This window comes from Ictidomys tridecemlineatus, chromosome 11 (genome assembly GCF_052094955.1).
Source record: "Ictidomys tridecemlineatus isolate mIctTri1 chromosome 11, mIctTri1.hap1, whole genome shotgun sequence".
NCBI lineage: Eukaryota > Metazoa > Chordata > Mammalia > Rodentia > Sciuridae > Ictidomys > Ictidomys tridecemlineatus.
This window is the reverse complement of record NC_135487.1, coordinates 14,517,100-14,537,624: the sequence shown is the minus strand read 5'-3', so window position 1 is coordinate 14,537,624 and position 20,525 is coordinate 14,517,100. Positions and strand designations below refer to the sequence as shown.

The window sequence follows — 20,525 nt, the reverse complement described above, 5'->3', positions numbered from 1 at the left end:
GGTTGCTCAAAAAATTAAAAATAGAATTATCACATAATCTAACAACTCCATTTCTAGGTATATACCCAAAAGAATTGAAAGCAAGGTCTCAAGGAGGAATTCAAACACTCGTATTTATAGCAGCTAAAATATGGAAGCAGTTCACAGCACAGCACAGCTTAAACCTGGAACCCAGACATCCATCAACTTGTAAATGGTATACCCGTAGAATGGAAAACTACTCAGCAATAAAGAGAAACTATTGATACACACAACATTGATGGCTCTCATGAACATGCCAAATGAAAGTAGTCAAACACAAAAACTATACATTATTTGATCCCAGATACATGAAATACTAGAAAAGCAAACTATAGAAACCAAAAAGAAGATCTATGGTTGTCTGAGGTCAGTTCAAAGAAGGAAAAAATGGACTGTAAAAGGGCACAAGAAAACTTTTTAGGATGATTAAAAAAAAGTTATATATCTTGATTATGGTGAATGTAAAACTCAAACTGAATACTTAAAATGAGTGAATTTTATTGCATTATACATCCACAAAACTTTTTAAAGTGGTATTAAAATGTAAAGGCTTACAAAAATAAGCTTGGAAGTCTGGAAGCAAAATTTAATTTTCAATCACAAGTAGACATAAATTTGTCTTTTTTCAGCATACCAATTCCTCCAAAGGCACACAGAAAACATCCTTCGCCTATCATGAGATTATAGGTCACTGTTTTCTCTATTTTCCAAGTTGCCTCTAATATGCCATTACTTTTACTACTTACAAGTCATTAAAATTTTCTCTAAACTGTTTTCTATTATCTTTCCATTTCACCCTCCCAATTAAATCCAGACAGTTCCTCAAAGTGGGTATAAACACACTCCATGAGAGCTGACAGACAATGGCAGAATTAACTCATAAAAAGAAGACAGTTTAGAATTCCTATAAATTGAAAGATCACTTTTCTAAGATTTCTTTTAGGTTGAGTTCATAAGAGACTAGAGAGAGAAGTCAGAAATTAAGACATGTAGCCACTGTTGTAAAAACAAGTAGAAAATAAAACTGAGGACACTGAAGAGTAAGGTACATTCAAGGAAGCAGATAATTTGTTCTTATAATCTTGACAGCTGAAAACAAATGTAAATACTGTAAGGTAAATATTGGTTCACCTGTAAAACTATTTTCAGATACAGTATAAAATAACAAGCTACTTACTATAAGCAGCTTTCTAAACACATACTACACTACATACTACATAAGCCTTCAAATGAAAGCAATCATAATGGTTTACAAAATTACAACCTTGGGCATATTTAGGAAACTCTAGGCACTAAAAAAGGGGAAGGTAGGAATGCAGTGAGACAATCAATAGTCATTTTTCCTCTGAATTCATTCCCTTAGTTATTCCTCAACCATCAACATAGTTCCCAAATCTCTGCAAGGTGTTAGTTCAATTAGAGCTTCTCTAATGCAGTCTGCTCTATTTGATCTCCTACCACACCATCCATCAGCATACTCTAAACTCCTAGTAGTCCTCCCAGGTCTGGGACTGCTCTTTGGTCATTATATTCAATCCTGCTAACTATTAACATAAGGTAAATGATTTGCTATGTATAAATTTCCCAAATGTCAAAAAAAAAATCAATAACTATTACATTATAAAATTTATAATAGCTTAAACTATTACATTATAAAAGACAGTAAGTTTTCACCTGCAGTATCAAAAAGTCCAAGAGTATATGGCTCTCCACCAATCATAACTGTGACTGCATAGTTGTCAAAAACCTAAAAACAAAATAATACACCATTGTTAGTGTGTGAAGGGTGGGTCAAAATGGAACAGGACTATTCCTAAGGCAACGTTTCCTTCCCAAAATTTATCATTCATATATATATATATTTTTTTTTTTAAGTTATCAATGGACCTTTATATATTTATATGTAGTGCTGAGAATCGAACCCAGTGCCTCACACGATAGGCAAGGGCTCTACCACTGAGCTACAACCCCAGCCTCCTTCCTAAGACTTAATCCTCCTTTAGTCAATCTTCCTTATATAACCAACCTTGCCAACCAAACCCTTGCATGAACTAAATGGTTCTAGGAAAAAGTAACCTGGGATGGCTGCTCTACCCCAGCAGACTAGATAAAGAGCCACAAAAGGGTTATAGGTATCATGGGAGGAGCCCCTACTTAAGCAAAATGATCCTATTCAAGTCAGAAACATTTAAGATAACAGTTTACTTCAAGGTTCAATCTGCTTTCTAAGGAAGTTTTTCTTCCTAGACCATTTCCTTTTAAACTAGAATTAAAATCTCCTAGATCTATGATAATCTTTTTTTCTTTCAGGGTCTCAGAGGAGAAGAGCCTTGTGGCAAAAAAAGCCCACAAGAGAGACGTAGTAAAGTACTCCAGGAAAGTGTGAAAGAAAAAGCTGACAGATTATTTATTTAGAATTTCATAAGTGAATTTCATGTTGGGCTGGGAATATAGGACAATGACAGAGCATTTGTCAGCATATGTGAAGCCCTGCATTTGATACCTGGCACCAGAAAATATAGTAAAAATTCATGTTAATGGGTACAAGCTACATGACCTAAGATATCGTCTTTGACTAGATATATATTAGGTATATATAATTGGTTGTACTAAGTTATTTGTGAAAATGGGAGGTAATGGTAAGTGGGCAAAGACCCAATATTAATCCATGGATTCCTCTGAATTCGTTTACAACCAAAAAGCAATGTTTGGGGGCTGAGGTTGTGGCTCAGTGGTAGAGCGCTTGCCTACATGCTGAGGGCCATTACCAAGTAGGAATGACGAATCGAAATTTCCTTGCCAAGCGTACCCCATGCTGCTTAGAGGACATTCGATGGGACATTGCATGCATGCTTTAATAAGGTGACCTTGCTCAAGGACCAAGGCGAATTCGTGTTTAGAGTTGATCAGGTTTGAGGAAGTAACCGGCTCCTTGAGTTTAAGGCGTTGCCAGTTTAAGATAATGGGTTTTAGGGAAGTTGGAAGTTGAAGATTATTGCTGGGATTAGGGTGCTCCTGTTGCTTGTTCCCGTTGAGTTCTCGTGAGATTAAAATGGGATTTGGAGATAGCCTCGTGGAGTAGGTGAATTGTGCGGGAGACAGAACGCGATTGCCCCTGGACCTGTGTGGAGGTGGTGTGAGAGCTGGAATAAAGAATTGCTGTTCGAATCTACAAAGCTGTGTGGTGGCTCGTGATTCTGGAGCCGAGACATTGGCCTTTGGCACCTACACATGTGAGGCACTAGGTTTGATCCCCAGCACCACATAAAAATAAATAAATAAATAACAATTTTTTTTAAAAAGCAATGTTTTAATATGTAACTGTAATTTTGTCAAAGTACAATGAAAAATGTCTAAATTAAATGATTTTAATCAATTTTTTGAAAAAAAAAAAAAGCTATGCTTCTAAAATGGAAAGTGTGCCACATTTGAAGACTAGCCCTGCTTAACCTTTTAACTCCCTACTCAAATTTTCTGGTTCATGTTTTAATAAGTTGTTTGGGAGCTTGTTAAAATGTAAAGGTTGGAAGCAAGGACAGCAGTGAAATGGTAAAGAAGTCAATTCTGGCTCACATGGAAATGGAATGAATTGTACTTCAAGTCTCAAACCACACAGGTTATTTTCTTAAGTTACATGTAAGAAGAGCCTAAAAAATAACCCTCAGCAACTTGATGATACCCTGCCTCAAAATAAAAAGTAAGAATGTAGCTCAGTGTCAGAGCATACCTGGTTCAATTCCCAAAAAAAAAAAAAAAAAAAAAGTAAAAAGCCCTCATATACAAGACTAGAATAAGAATCAGAAAAGTGTTGCACATGGTAGCATGCAGCTATAGTTCCAGCTTCTCTGGAAGCTAGGACAGGAGAGACTCACTCAAACCCAGAAGTTGAAGATTAGCCTATGCAATATAGTGAAACAAAACAAAAACAAAAAAAAAAAAAAAAGGGAATCATAAATCTTTAAAAAAAAAAAAAAAAAAAACAGGGAATCATAAAAGCTTGTCATCCATTCCAAACTCATAACTAGTGTTTGATTACTTAAGACACCTAAGTTTCATCCCCAGGTTGGGCCTGAATTCCTCATCAATAGAAGATAAATAAGGTGATAGATATATTTGATGCTTTCAGTTCTAAATTTCTATTATCTTATGTTATCTCAGTTCATAGGTGAACACAAATATGCATTTTATAACAAATCTATTTTTATAACAACTTAAACAGGAACTATGGGTACATTATATGTGCTTCACAGATCTATTTTTACCTAAATAATAAATAGGTTCATTTAAAATTTTATTTTACTATTCCTCTCCCTTCTTTATCCTTTTCTCAGAGATCCATATATACACATATAAAAACCCATAAGCCCACTTTTGATATTACACTAAATAATAAAAGTCTTATAATACAGACTCAGAAATGTTTACAAGTGAAACAAACACTGTATCCCCAAAAGTATGTTTTCACAAGTGTGTGTCACTCTAAATATGTTTCATCTTATTATCCTCATTATCTCCATTTTACCTCTACTCTTACAAGGAGTTAATTTAAAAAAAATATATATATATATAAGACAACCAAAGGCTTCTGTCTGTACTCTCATAACCAAACAAGTTTTCTCTAGAACTTCATTACTGCTAAGAAAACAGCTCCATAAGATACATACTACTTTCTCTAAAGTTACACCACTCTGAAGAGCACCCCAGAAGACCTCCAAGCATTGATCAATCACTGGCCAAGATATCAAAAAAAGTTACCTCATTCAAGATATAGGGCATACTTCTTCAAGACCACTCTTTAGAATCTTATCTACTGGAGTTTTGCCTCCCTTTGCAAACTCTTGTGTCACCCTTTCTGGATTTCCCACTGTTTTTTTAACTGTTTAATTAAAGTGTATATAATTTACCCATGAGAAATTAAGATTTTTAAAAACAGAAAATTTCAGTACATAAAGAAATTTCTAAGGATATCAAGTTATAATACATTTCACTAACAGACAAAAGTCTTTATACTTACAGTTGGTACATATTCGGATGGAAATTTGTTTGTTGTGTAGGATATCAGGAGGCATGTTTTACCAACAGCACCATCGCCCACAACAACGCACTTAATTGTCTGCATTGCGGAAATAGTTTTGTATCCACTTTAAATATTTCAAATTAGATGATCTACAAAAGATTAAAGATATTTGTTTTATTGATTTGTACTTTTATATTTATATGTATTTACATATATATTTTTTCCCTCAAATAGCAACAAGTTTATTAATAGAAACAGCACAATTACTACAGCTGAAAGATCCTAAAAAGAAAAATGGTGACTTGCTGAAAGTCACAATAACAAATAAGAGTCAATTTTCTGTTTCCATCCCTGATAGTTTCAACTACTTAAGTGTTAAGAGTCCAATGTAAAAATGAGCAGTATGTTTCTTTTTATAATGAAGGAGAAGAGGCTTCTATCAGAATCAGAACCCTGCAGTGTATCAGCTATTATTTTGTGAAACCTTTCCTTCAGTTGTATGCACACACATGTGCATTACGTATACTCCTATGCAAACTACACTGCCACACAAAGACCATTGCTTTAATGAACAGCTCATCTACTCAGCCTTAGATCTATAGTTACTCAGGCTATAACCAACAAACAGCAGAGCACCACCACTAACACCAGAATATGTGAACAGCATGAACTGGACAAATATCCAAGTGATCCCTAGTCTCAGCAGCTACTGTAGCACCAGGTTGCATAGTTACTAGTTCAACATTCATGGCATGAAGAATCCAAAATCTGCATTTCTAAGATTGCTCTAAAACACACTGACAGAATTTCTTCAGCTTCTTACTAATAGTCCTCCATTCTAAGAAGCTATCAATGTCAGATTTGCCAAAGATTTATTGTATTTCATCAATACTGATACTTTCTGTCACATTTGTATCTCTAAAATCAGAATGTATCTTTATTGAGGACATCTTACAATTAATATCAGCCATTTTCCCCTCATATTTTGACATCTATGAAACTGGGATAAATGGAATCTTAGATTCAATGAAATACTTTAACTATTTTCCTGGGAGAATTTTTAAAAAGAAAACACACTATACACACCTAGATTTCAACATTAAAACCTATTTCAATTACAACCCTGAAGGGGTTACAATTTTTGGCTAGAACTGCGACCCTATGGAATGAAAATAAAGACCCACCTAACTTTGAGTTTGAAATCAGGGCTATTTGCTTACAGAGCTCCCTTCATAATACTTAATCATGATGATTTACAAACGCCTATTAATATTTTTGAATATAGGTATATAATACTTCACATATCATGTATGAATATGACATAATGAATCTACTATTAAGTATAAATATAATGCACCAATCAAAAAATTTTAAAGATCCTGATCCCTAGCCTAAATCAGTAACTGGTTCAACTTAAAATTGTTATCAAATAACAACAGTTATGGGTCTGGGGTTGTGGCTCAGTGGTACAGTGTCTGCCTAGGACAAGTGAGGCCCTAGGTTCCATCCTCAACACCACATAAAAATAAATAAAACAACTAATAAATAAAGGTTAAATTTCTTTATTTTTTTTAAACAGTGATAATGAAAACACTTAATAGCACTTACTAGATGCCATGCATGCATTCTTCTAAACATACTACACATACTCACACATTTCATCCTTCCAACACTCATATGCAATATGATACTGTATTACCCTACCCTACAGGTAAAAAGATGAGACATAGTTAAGTAATCAGGCCAAGGTTACTCAGCCAATAAGTGGTAGAATTGGGATTTAAACCCAGGAAATCTGCTCTTAAACATCATACCATACTTCCTCTCCTGAAAAGTAACATTAATAAAAACAAATATGATCACAGCAAGTGGAGTGGCAATTATGTGGCTATGAGAGTTGCCAGCAATGCAAAGAAGGTGGCATAAATAAAGAGGAAGTAAGAAGAAGGATCTAAGTTCACTTCCCCATTTCTTCACCCTACAGACAACTAGTGAATTTTTAATAGAAGTGTGTCAAACAAGAATAGAGAGTAAGAAAGATAGAGTAACCCACAAATCTTTATATTGACCCACAAATCTTTCATTTCTTAGGCTTCCCAACCTGACAGCTTAGCAATTTGTTAGAAACTAATGTTATCTGTTACAAACAGCCTGGGTTCTAGAGTCAGACTGGCTCTACCATACTCTAGCTATGGGAACTTGGGGTTTTTTGTTGTTTCTGTTGTTTATTGTTGTTGTAGTACTGGGAAATGAACCCAGAGTTTTATAGGTACTAGGCAAGCATTTGACCACTGAGCTACATCCCCAGCCCTTTTTTATTTTGAGACAGGGTCCCGCTAAGTTGTTACGGCTGACTTCAAACTTGAATCCTTTAGCCTCAGCCTTCCAAGTAGTTGGGATCACAGGTGTGTACCACTGTGCCTAGCTTGCACAAATTATTTAACTTTTCTATGGCTTAGCTTCCCCTTCTCTAAAAATGAAGACAGCAATACACACCATCTTCATAGGGTAAACTGAATACATAATACATGCAAATTTAAAACAATGTCTACATACACTAAGAGTTTAGTAAATGTTAGTTATTAGTATTGATTGAGTAAAGGCAACCTTAAGTCAATGTAAGGAATTATAAGAACTCCTAGAAAGAAATACAATTTTTCTTTCTTTTTTTTTTTTTTTTTTTTTGGTGCCAAGAATTGAACTTAGGGGCAAGTAACCACTGAGCCACATTCCCAGCATTTTTTTGTATTTTATTTAGAGACAGAGTATTACCGAATTGATTAGGGCCTTGCTAAATTGCTGAGGCTAGCTTTGAACTCGTGATCCTTCTACCTCAGCCTCCCAAGATGCTGGGATTACAGGTGTGTATTATGGCACCCTGCACAATTTCTTTTTATTTCCAGAATAATTATAGTACTCATGGTTCTTTTTTTATGTTATTATTTTATACCTTTATTTATTTTTATGTGGTGCTAAGAAATCAAACCCAGTGCCTCACATGCTAGGTGAGACACATGCTCTACCACTGAGCCACAACCCCAGCCCAGTACTCATACTTCTCACCAAATATATAATTGAATTTTGAGCTACCTACCATTACAAAGGGGGTCATTTCAGAATCAAACTCGAATATAATTAAGACTATTCTGCAAAGCCCCTAGCAGGTATTAATAGTTATTTCATATACCAAAATGAGCACGTGCCTCACATAGGTGAGGCACTGTGTCCGATTCTCAACACTACATATAAATAAATGAATAAAATAAAGGTCCAGGGCTGGGGTTGTGGCTCAATGGTAGAGCATGTGTCTCATACATGTGAAGCACTGGATTCAGTTCTCAGCACCACATATAAGTAAGTGAATAAAATAAAAGTCCAACAACAACTAAAAAGATATTTTAAAAAATTATAAAGATCCTTCAACAACTGAGAAATATTAAAAAATAAAACAAAACCCTTTAAAAAAAATGATACCAGATGACCCACAAATTGTGGCCAGAAAAGACACTTTGCTTTTGCAATATATATATAATGACAGCTTCAACAGCTTCAGGGGAAACTAGGCCAGATATGTTAGTATATCCCATGTTAACCTGTTAAAATAAGGTCAAATCACTATAGCAGGAAAGAACCGATTACCATTTTGCTATCCAATGTTGTAGTGACTTGGCTAGAACAGTTATTTTGCACCAATAATTAAACACTATACCTCTTTGATAATGATGTTCATTTGTACCATAACTTACAACTCGAATTGAGCAATTTACAGTACAAAAAATGATTCTGCTAATCATAAAAGGAAAAACATTGTGAAAGAGCATGTGTCTTCCACTTTCTTTGCCAGTATTTATTCCTCCATCAGACAGCCATATCAATATCCATATCTTCTAGGTTGTTAACGTTTTAAGAGTCTAATCACCCTTGAGAATCTCAAAGTTGAATCCCAAGAAGTTTTGTGGAGTCCATGCACTACACATTTAAAAAGGCTATGAATTCTCTCTTTACTTCATTATTACTGCCAAACACCCAAATAAACTCCACAATCAACAATTCCTGGGAAAAGGATTTGTATGGAAGAATGGGAGGATCCCAGCAACACATCCCAAGGTTCTCCTGGAACAAGGCACATACAATATATTGAAAGATTTGAGATTAAGTACTTACTAACAAGTGTTTTTTGAAAATTTTATATTCTCTATCATTATCCCTTTTAAAACTATGTTAAGTATTAATAATAAGATCTCCCCAAGTTGCCCAGACTGGTCCTGAACTTTTATTCTTCTTGCCTCAGTTTCTGTGCCCAGTTATGGGTTTTGTTATGGTACTGAGGACTGAACCTAAGGGCACGCTACCACTGAATTACATCCCCAACTCTTTTTATTTTATTTGAGACTGGGTCTCATGAAATTGCACATAGAATTCAAATTGGCTACAAATTTGCAATACTCTGCCTCAGTATCCAATAGCTAGAATCATAGACATGTGCTACCACCCTGATAAAGTGTACTTTTTTAAAACATTTACTATATGATTCTTTTTTTTTTTAATCAACCCTTTCTTTTTGAAAGTTGATTATCACAAGGTGTTTCTTTTTTTTTAATTTTTTTAGAGAGAGGGAGAGAGAGAATTTTTTTTAATATTTATTATTTTTTAGTTTTCGGCGGACACAACATCTTTGTTTGTATGTGGTGCTGAGGATCGAACCCGGGCTGCACAAATGCCAAGTGAGCGCGCTACCGCTTGAGCCACATCCCCAGCCCATACTATATGATTCTTAAGACACCACAAATGGGACGGGATTGTGGCTCAATGGTAGAGGACTTGGCTAACATGAGTGAGGCACTGGGTTAAATCCCCAGCACCACCTACAAATAAGCAAATAAAACTATCTATAACTAAAAAAAAATATATTTAAAAAAAAAAGAAACCACAAGTATCCAAACTAAAGATACATACCATGCACTCACATGTATGCAGATGTTGAATATTGTTGTTTAGTCTATATTACAGAATATATATAAAAAAATTAAATTAATATAGCTGACCTTATTTGTTTAACCAAGAATACGATATTGCTTAGAAAGTCCTAATGAAAGTCCTTAAAGAACTAACTTTACCCCCAATATCTTTTTTTTTTAAATATTTATTTATTTATTTATTTTTAGTTTTCGGCGGACACAACATCTTTGTATGTGGTGCTGAGGATTGAACCAGGGCCGCACGCATGCCAGGGGAGCGCGCTACCGCTTGAGCCACATCCCCAGCCCTACCCCCAACATCTTACAGATAAGAAAATTCTGGCCAAAACACAAGGATTTGTTGCAAAGCTAGACAGCACCCAAATATCTTTTTTTTTTTAATATTTTTTAGTTGTAGTTGGACACAATACCTTTATTTTATTTATTTTTATGTGGTGCTGAGGATCAAACCCAGGGCCTCACATATGCAAGACGAGCGCTCTATTGCTGAGCCATAGCCTCAGCCCAGCACCCAAGTATCTTGACATTCTTTTCCAACCTTTTTAGGCTGCAAACAAATACAGAACAGGCCTCGGAAAGATAGTTACAATTTATTTTCAGAATACACGATAAACAATCTTAGAAAACTCTGGCATCCCTTCAAAAAGTCAAAGAAAAAACATCCCTGCTCAAAGCATCTGTCCTAATAAAAATCCAAAAGAAACTTTTCAATAATAAATATATTGAAAACTCAACTAAAATTGGAATTCTATAAGATATTTTTTAGTAAAAAGTAGATAATTTAGAAAGCTAAAGCAGGAGGACTGCAAGTTCAAAGCCTCAACAACTTAGCGAGACCTTGTTTCAAAAATAAAATGAAATAAAAAGGACTAAGAATGAAGCTCAGTGGTAAAGCACTCCTGGGTTCAATCCCCCCCTCCAAAAAAAAAAAAGTAGATAACATTGTGCTAGAAAATATAGTCCTGATGGTTCTCTTGTACCCCTATAGGTACATCTTGCTGGTAAGCCAAAAATTTAAGTCCCCATTTAACCAGGGAATTCCACAGAGCTGTGTCTTGGGACTAAGAGAAGTAACACAGAGACTAACATCATGCTAAATACTATGCTATATACTATACTATGCTATATACTAAGTAATAAACTTCTTTGTCTATGACCCACAAGTCTCCTTTCTTAGGCAAACATCCATAAAACAGTACACAGCTAATGCATTAACTCCTAAGTAGGGTTAAAAAAAAAAAAATTCCAGACTATGTTCACGTGTTGACTACGATTTGTGAGAAATAATTTGTTAAAAGAGTTTATGTTTTCAAAATATATATATATCAATAATATAGCAATTAGATAGTTTCTTAGCATAATTATTAAAATTAATGGAATGTAATAATGTCCAGTCTTACTTATTTTATTCATTACCCTAACTTTTCTTTATAAAATATGTTCCTTAAAATTTTTTTAATTATTTTCTATCATCTTCTCTCATTCCTAGGCCAGTCAGCACATCTCTAAGAATTAAATAGTTTTCATTTGTTTATGTTTCATCTATTCTAACAAGGAAGAAATTAATAAAGACCCAATCCTGCCATCAAGAAAGGTAGGAGCCAGGCACATGCCTATAATCCCAGCAGCTCAGGAGGCTGAGGCAGGAGGATGGAAAGTTCAAAGCCAGCCTGAGCAACTTAGCAAGCAACTGGTGAGACCCTGTCTCTAAATAAGGTATTAAAGAAGGCTGGATGTGGCTCAGTTGTTACGCCAAAGTCCAAAGTCAGCCTCAATTATTTAGAAAGCCCCTGTCTCAAAATAAAAAATAAAAAAGAGCTGTGGATGTGGTTTAGTCCCTGGGTTCAAGCCCCAGTGCTCCCACCACCAAAAAAAAAAACCCAGCTAGGTTTAACCTGATTTAAACATTACACAATACAAAAACAAGGCACCACATAAACATGTACAAGTTTTATGTTTTAACACATCAGTTAACAACAAATTTAGTTTTGGGGGCTGGGGTTATGGTTTACTGGTAGAGTGCTTGCCTAGCACACATGAGGCCCTGGGTTCGATCCTCACCACATAAATATAAAATGAAGATATTGTGTCCACCTAAATAAAACTAAATAATAAATATTTTTTTAAAAAAAATTTAGTCGGGGCTGTGGCTCAAGCGGTAGTGAGCTCGCCTGGCATGCGTGCAGCCCAGGTTCGATCCTCAGCACCACATACAAAGATGTTGTGTCCGATGAAAACTAAAAAATAAATATTAAAATTCTCTCTCTCTCTCTCTCTCTCTCTCTCTCTCTCTCTCTCTCTCTTTAAAAAGAAAAAATTTAGTTTTAAATTTTAAACTGTTGTAAGCAAAGTGGCTTCTCACAGTGAACATATAAAAAGAATTGATACAATTACAAACATTAAATAAAACAATATTTAACTTGTTTTACTTTAAATTAGCAAGACTAGCCAAACACAGTAGCACACACCTGTAATCTCAGCAACTCAGGAAGCTAAAGCAGGAAGAACCCAAATTCAAGGCCAGTCTCAGAAACTTAGCAAGGACCTACGCAACTTTGCAAGACCCTGTCTCAAAAGATAAAAAGGGATGGGAATGTGATTCAGTAATTAAGCGCTTCTGGGTTCAATCCCCAGCACCAAAATAACAACAACAATAATAAATTAACAACATTAATCAACTTAATTTTTTAAAATAATCAAATCTCATTTTGATTTCTATCCTTAAATAGTTGTAACTTCATTTTTCCCCTAAACACTCCATTTATTCAATCTTAATATTGAATCATAGAAATTTAACGGACAAGGTCTCCATGGCACAGAGTCCTACTGCTGGTTTTTTTTCTTCTTGCTTTTGACGTGAGACTGGTGAATATGTGAAAAATTGGTAGATATTTTACCAATAGTCAAATCTGAGGTAGACTGGAACAGAAATATTAGTAACGTGGGCTATATCATCTTTTGATTGTTGGAACAGATACTGGGATTTATTCCCCCTCCCCTCTAACCCATTTTGTCCCACTGTCCAAGATATCATATTTGCCCATTGTCCCTTTTTACTGGGCAGTTTATATATGTAAAAGATAATAATGTCCCACTGTATTTTAAGCTAGGATTTTGTAAATCGCCCACGCTGGGATCTTCCTGCCTTGGCCTCTCAAATAGCTGGCATTATTGGCATGCACCATTGTGCACAACTCATTTTACTTTATACTATCTTTCTACCCAAAAATCTCACCTTCCGTCCCAATTGTCTGACCTCCTGGTATGATCGAAATGTTTTGGGTCCCTTTAAAATTAATGAAACCTATCCCTGTGGTAATAGTTATTAGGAAACAGGGTCTTTTGGAAAGCAATTAAGTCTTAATTGGTGAATGGAATCAGTGAAAAGGCACCATCTAAGTACGAGAAAGTCAGCAACCACCAGAAATAAAATCTGTTGGTGCCTTGATCTTGGACATCTCAGCCTCCAGACTTGTGAGATAAATTTCAGTTGTTACCTAGTCCATGGTATTTTGCTATAGCAGCCAGAGCAGATTAAGACAGCTCTCAAGACAAGGCCCTTCTTAACTTTCAAAACTCCTATCACATCCTCATCTCCCCATCTTCACTCTCCATGTTCTCGCCAGTTAGGTTTTTGTTTTATTTTGTTTTCTTATGTACTCAAACATGCCAGTCTCTGTCCTGCCTTTGGTCTTTAACAACAATACTCCTTCCCATTGTTCCTGAAGCTGTTGACTTCCAACCTTTCAGATCTCAGCTCAAATCACCACTTGTCCTCACAAAGTCCTACCCTGAATATACTATGTGAGTAACAACTCTCTCCCTCCTTATACTCTATCATATTACCCTGTTTATTTCCTCTACAGTTTGGTCATAATCTATAATTATCTTGTTTATTTGTAATATTGCAGTAAAGGAGACAGATCTTTAAAATAAGGACATTTCCAAAAAGGCAAAAAGACTTGTTTTATGCCCAGAAAAACCAGCCATAGTAGTCACTCCAGTAAATAAATTAATCACATGAGTACTATCATGTTATTTCTTATTCATATGTGATTGCCTTTATTCTAACAGATTTTAAGCTCTCTGGGGGTAGTACTAGGCTTATATTTCCTTATCTCCCTCCCAAGGCTTCTAACATAATATTGAGCCATATATTAAAAGGAAAAAATTAAATTTTAAAAATTTATTTAAAACATTGTTGACTAAATAATAATATGGGAGGGAAGCATGAGCTTTACAAACTTTTATTGGGGGGGGAGCGGGGGCCAGGGGTACCGAGGATTGAACTCAGGGGCATTTGACCACTGAGCCACATCCCCAGTCCTACTTTTATTTTATTTAGAGACAGGGTCTTACTGAGTTGTTAAGCACCTCACCATTGCTGAGGATGGCTTTGAACTTGTGATCCTCCTGTCTTAGCTTCCCAAGCCACTGGGATTACACGCATGTGCCACTGTGCCCAGCCTCAAACATAATTTTGAAAAGCAAACAAACCTAAGTTCCAATCTTGCTCCACTTTACATATGTGATCCTGGCAAGTTACTTCACTTCTATACCTTAATTTTCTCATCTACAATATAAATCTGATTCACAAAACTACTATGAGGCAACTAAAATGAAGTAACTAATTCACCACCCAGCAGTGAGTAAATAATTAATATGGCACCTTACTATTATTCCCAGTTAAAACAAATAAACCAAATGGCCCTACTGTAAAGATCAGAACTACTGCTGTTAAGTCAGGTGCAGTGGTACACACCTGTAATCCCAGCAACTTGGGGCGCTGAGGCAGAAGGATCACAATTCTGAGGCCAGCATCAGCAAATAAGGGAGACCCTGTCTCAAAATAAAAAAATTTAAAAAGGGCTGTGGACATAGCTCAGTAATAAAGTGCTCCTGGTTTCAATTCCCAGTACCTCCCCACACCAAAAAAAAAAAAAGAAAGAAAGAAAAAACTACTTAAGCAAAAGCATCCAAACACTATAAATAAGAGGGAGCTCAAGTATCCTTGCTTCTACTTGAAAGGGTATTTTGCTAATTTGATCAATCCTTTCAGAAATCTCATTCTAATCTCAAAGAGCAGTTTTAACTGAATGTAACATTTGTAGCCATAGGATCAAAATGTTACAGAATAGAACCCACCTCTATTTTAAGAAGAGACAATATTACTTAATCAAATTAAAGTCAGCATATTATAGCAATGCATATCCACATTTATAGCAGCACAATTCACAATAGTCAAACACAGAAACAGCCTAAGTGTCCATCAACAGATGAATGGATAAAGAAAATGTGGTATATATAAACATGGAGTTTTATTTAGTCATAAAGAAATAAAATTGTGTCATTTGCTGGTGATGGATGAAACTTGAGAACATGACATTAAGCAAAATAAGTCAAACTCAAAAGTCAAGGGTCATATGTATTCTCTCTTATGTGGAAGCTAGACAGGAAAAACAAAAAGAAAGGTAAAGGAAGATCTCATGAAAATCAAAGGGAGATCAACAGAGTAGAAGTAAGGAATCAGAGGCAGGGAAGAAGAGAGACAAAGGGGAAATACTGGGGAATGACACTGGACAAAATATGTTGTTATACTGCATGCATATACGAATATGTAACAATGAGCCCACCATTACTTATAATTTAGCAACAAAAATTTTAGAAAAAAATTAATATTACTTAATCATACAACAAATATTTAACAAGCCTATAATATTCCAATGGCCCTACTGTAAAGATCAGAACTATAATAAGATAATAATTAGAATAGCAGCAAACAGCATAAGCTTTCAGACCAGTCAGCCCTGCAGCTCATATTCCCATTCTTGTGTGACTGGGCAATCTTCATCTCTCCATTTATGAAAAGAAACAGTAATACTAACATCATAGATTGTTTTAAGAATCAACTAGCTTACTCCATATACACTAGCATATGCGTTCCTATTATCCTTATATAATAATCCAGATAAGCAGCCAATTTAGAATCTTGTCTAGGGAATCAACTATAGCAGGCTATATTCTATATTGCATTAAAGTCAAAGCCTATTGTGCAACCCTGAAAATAAAATAAAAGCACTATCAAAGTATGTGACTTTGAGAGAGATTAAGGTAAGATTTTTCCCTCAAAATATGGCCTAGGGGCTGGGGATGTGGCTCAGTGGTATAGTGCTTGTCTTGCATACATGAGGCCCTGGGTTCAATTCTTAGCATCACAAAAAAAAAAAAAAAAAAAAAAAAAAGCCCACCAGGAAGAGAAGATTAGGACAGACAGGCAGAACACCATGTAAAAACATTCAAAGTTAGCAATGTTTAAGCCAAGGAGAGAGGCACTGATAAGAAATTAACCCTACTAACACCTTCATCTCAGACTTCTAGCCTCCAGAACTATAAGGAAACAAATGTGTATGTTTAAATCATCCAGTCTGTGGTATTCTGTCAAGATAGCTCCAGAAACTAATAAAGTACCAATATGGAAGATCTCTAAATATTAAATTTTTAAAAACAGGTACAAGGGCTAGGGTTGTGGCTCAGTTGGTACAGAGTTTGCCTAGCACATGTGAGGCACTAGGTTCAATCCTCAGCACCACATTAAAAAAATAAAATAAAGGTACTGTGACCATCTACTATAAAAAATATTTTAAAAAAAAACAGGTATAGAACAATGTGTGTAACATGCCAGTTTATTTGTGTTTTTTCTTTAATGTAAAGGATATACACATACTTACAGATATAGGGACCACCTGAAAAGACATGAAAGAAACTGGTAAGAAGGGCTGCTTCTAGGGAAGGGATATAGGTGTCTGGAATAAGTAGTCTCATTTTCTATCATGTTCTCATTAGTATTGAAGTTTTCACCATGTGCATGTAGTAGCTAATTTTAAAAAACAAAACTATGGGGGCTGGGGTTATGGTTCAGTGGTAGAGCACTCACCTAGCACCTGTAAGACCCTAAATTCAATCCTCAGCACCACATAAAAATAAATAAAATAAAGGCACTGTGTCCAACTACACCTAAAAAATAAATATTTTTTTAAAAAAACCTACGTACTAAAATTAAAGGATCTACAAAACATATTTAACAATTAAGAAAAAAAAAACCCACCAGCAAATCTGAGGTCTAACAACTAACAAGTACTGAAAAACCAAAATCCTTCATCTATTCATTATCACAGGCAACTTTTTAAAAATGGCCTGCATGTATATTCAAAGAACCATAAAAAATATTCACATCATTTGTCTAAGTCCATTTCAAACCATGTATCCAAAAGGAAGAAAACACTTCATCAACAATGTGAAGGCATGGCTCTACAGGTCTGTAATCCCAGCAATTTGGGAGGCTGAAGCAGAAGGACTGCAAATCCCAGGCTAGCCCAGGCAACTTAGCAAGACTCTGCATCAAAATAAAAATAAATTTTAAAAAAGGATGGGGGTCTGGGGTGGTGGCTCAGCGATAGACTCTTACCTAGCACATGCGAGATGCTGGGTTTGATCCTCAGCACCAGATAAAAATAAATAAAAATAAAGGTATTGTGTCCAACTACAACTAAAAAAATATTTTTAAAAACAAGGAGGGGGATGGGAACGTAGCTCAATGGGAGAGTGTCCCTGGGTTCAATCCCCAATGGGGAGAGGGGTATAAAAACAAATTAACAGTAGGTAAGTCTATTAGTTTAAAAAAAAAAAAAAAAAAAAAAAAAACCAAGACCCTCAAGCACCTAAAAGATCTTCTCCAATCAGGATATAAGTTAGGACCTAAAACATGTTACAATAGGCTTCTGTTCTTCCATTAACCAAAAAAAAAAAAAGTCAGCAAAACATCTTAGGTGCCCATTATAGTGATATACTGGGTAAGATAGAAACTATGCCTTCAAAAGCCTTCAAACATTTCAATAATTTACTGAATGCTTACACTGTGCCAAACACTATGCTAGGATATTGAACATACATCATCTTATATACTTTTCTAGTTATAAATATAAAATGCTAACAACTGCAGTCTCCAACTGCTACAAATTTACACTATAAATAAGTGCCATAAGTGTTCACAGGAGTAGTAAATATGGGGCCGAATGCAGTGGCACACGCCTATAATCCCCCCCGCAGCTCAGGAAGCTGAGGCAGGAGGATCACCAGTTTGAAGCCAGCCTCAGAAACTTGGCCAAATCCTAAGCAACTTAGCAAGACCCTTTCTCAAAACAAAACATTGAAAGGGCTGGGGATGTGGCTCTGTGGTTAAGCATGCTGGGGTTCAACCCCTGCCCCCTCTCCCAAAAAAAGATAGCAGCAAATGTGGGGAGCCAGCAGGCATGGTGGCACACACCTGTAATCCCAGCAATTCAAGGACAGCAATTCAGTAAGGCCCTAAGCAATTAATTTAGTGAGACCATGTCTCAAAATTAAAAAGAAAAGTGGGGGGTGTAGTTCAGTGGTAAAGCATCTCTGGGTTCAATCCCCAGTTAAAAATATTTTTTTTAAAGTAGCAAATACATAACAGTGGTCTACAAAGTAAGAATAAGTCTCTAATTAGATGAAATATCAGGAGATAGGATTCCAAAGTGAGAAACAACAACAAAAATATCACACCTGAATGAGTCCAAGTCACAAAGAGGCTGAAAGCCAGGCAAGAAGAGATTTAACCTGGGTGAGGAACAGCGAGCTACCATTTCTTTTATATCCATCAATAACAGGGTTTTTTGTTTGTTTGTATTTAAGGAGTACCAATACCGTATTTGTATCCCCAGGTGAACTATCAAAGAAAATCAGATAAAGTCAGAAAACTTAGTTAAAGTACTGTAATACTACACAAGAGGCTAAAGTAGGAGGATCTCAAGCTCAAAGTTAACCTGGACAACTTAGCAAGAACTCATCTCAAAATTAAAAAAAAAATAGCACTGAGTATGTGGCTCAGTGGTGAAGGGCCCTGGGTTCAATCCCCAGTACCACAAAAAATTTTTTTAATTTTTAAATTTTGATCAGGTTGTGGAGGCTTTGTATAAAGGGAGGCAAATTTGAAGAAGTCTTGTTTTTGTTTCTTGCTGTACTGGGGATCAAACTCAAAAAATAAAAAATAAAAAATAAAAAGGGCTAGGGATGTAGGTCATTAGGAGACCACCCCTGGGTTCCATCCCCAGTACCACCAAAAACAAAAATGAAAAGACCACTTGGTAGGGACTAGAGATGCAGCTAGCTTGGTGATAAACTGACTGCCTACCATGCATGAGACCCTGGTTTCAATCCGCAACACTGCAAAATCTTAATAATATATACATATCATTCAAAAAAGAATAACAAGAAATGCTGTAATATTTGCTTTGAAGGCTGCATCAGTAGGCACAGGTATTTCAGCTTGATGACACAGAAAATTAACAATATGTTTTACCTAAAAACTTTAAAAACTCAAGAGAAACAAAGGGTGGCAAAGAGTGAAAAACAACCAATACATGTTGGCAACAAACTGGGCTTTTCAAGCATACTTTGAAACTAAGAACACCACCATGTAGATTTCTACCTTGACTATCAACTGTTTCTTCAAATATTAAACACATTTGGTAACTAAGTTCCTATAATGGTTCTATAAATAGATTACGGAATACAATTGCTTAAAGTCTATTTTTAAGGAACATCTTACAAAATTAAGTTTAATACTGTCATTGATTGAAAGTGATTACAGCTGTTCCTGCTTCCTGTCATGTTCTTGCCTGAATGGCTGTCACATCCTCTACGGATCTTTGCTGGTATGCCATTTTTAGAGTGAGAACTCCTCTGCCTACCCTATTTTAAAATGCAACTCAAGTTCTACCAGACCCACAACACTTTACAACACTTTACTCCATGAGCATCTCTATACTGTTGAGTGAATACACAATTCTGCTGCTTTTTTTTTTTTTTTTTTTTGTGGTGGTAGTATGGGGGATTGAACCCAGAGGCACTGCAATCTACCAGTGATCTATATGCCCAGCCCCTTTTTATTTATTTATTTACTTATTTTATATTTTTAGTTATAGATAGCACAATACCTTTATTTATTTATTTTTATGGTACTGGGGATAGAACCAGTGCCTCACACAGTTAAGCAAGCACTCTACCACTGAATCATAACCCCAGCTCCCAGCCCTTTTAAAACAGGGTCACTCTCAGTTGCCCAAGCTGGCCTCAAATCTGCAATCTTCTTGCCTCAGCCTCCAGGTAGCTGAAAATACAGGTGTGTACCACCCACCATACCCAGATCTACTGACTTTTTTTTTTTTTTTTTTTTTTTTTGTACCAGGGATTGAACTCAGGGGTTCTGGACAACTGAGCCACATTCTCAGCCCTATTTTATGTTTTATTTGGAAACAGTATCTCACTGAGTTGCTTAGAGCCTCAACATTGCTGAAGCTAACTTTGAACTCCTGTCTCAGCCTCCCCAGTTGCCAGGATTACATGAGTGTGCCACAGATCCACTTTTTATATATATATATATATATATATATATATATATATATATATATATATATATTTAGTTG

General features: G+C 35.7%; 1 protein-coding gene across 4 annotated transcripts in view; it reads right to left on the bottom strand.

Annotated features, from left to right (window-relative positions):
* Cdc42 (cell division cycle 42) overlaps positions 1-20,525 on the bottom strand; it is a 42,137-nt gene that overhangs the window by 8,990 nt on the left and 12,622 nt on the right. For 2 of the 4 annotated variants that reach the window (XM_013364570.4, XM_013364567.4), the window contains exons 2-3: positions 5,036-5,187; positions 1,696-1,768 (exon numbers count right to left, since the gene is read on the bottom strand). In XM_013364570.4, coding sequence (XP_013220024.1) covers positions 1,696-1,768; positions 5,036-5,140 — 178 coding nt within the window. In that variant the 5' untranslated portion in view covers positions 5,141-5,187. Of the gene's footprint in view, positions 1-1,695; positions 1,769-5,035; positions 5,188-12,485; positions 12,589-14,779; positions 14,857-20,525 lie in introns of those variants that run through there. The other 2 variants (XM_078025546.1, XM_078025545.1) reach the window with 2 other exon arrangements.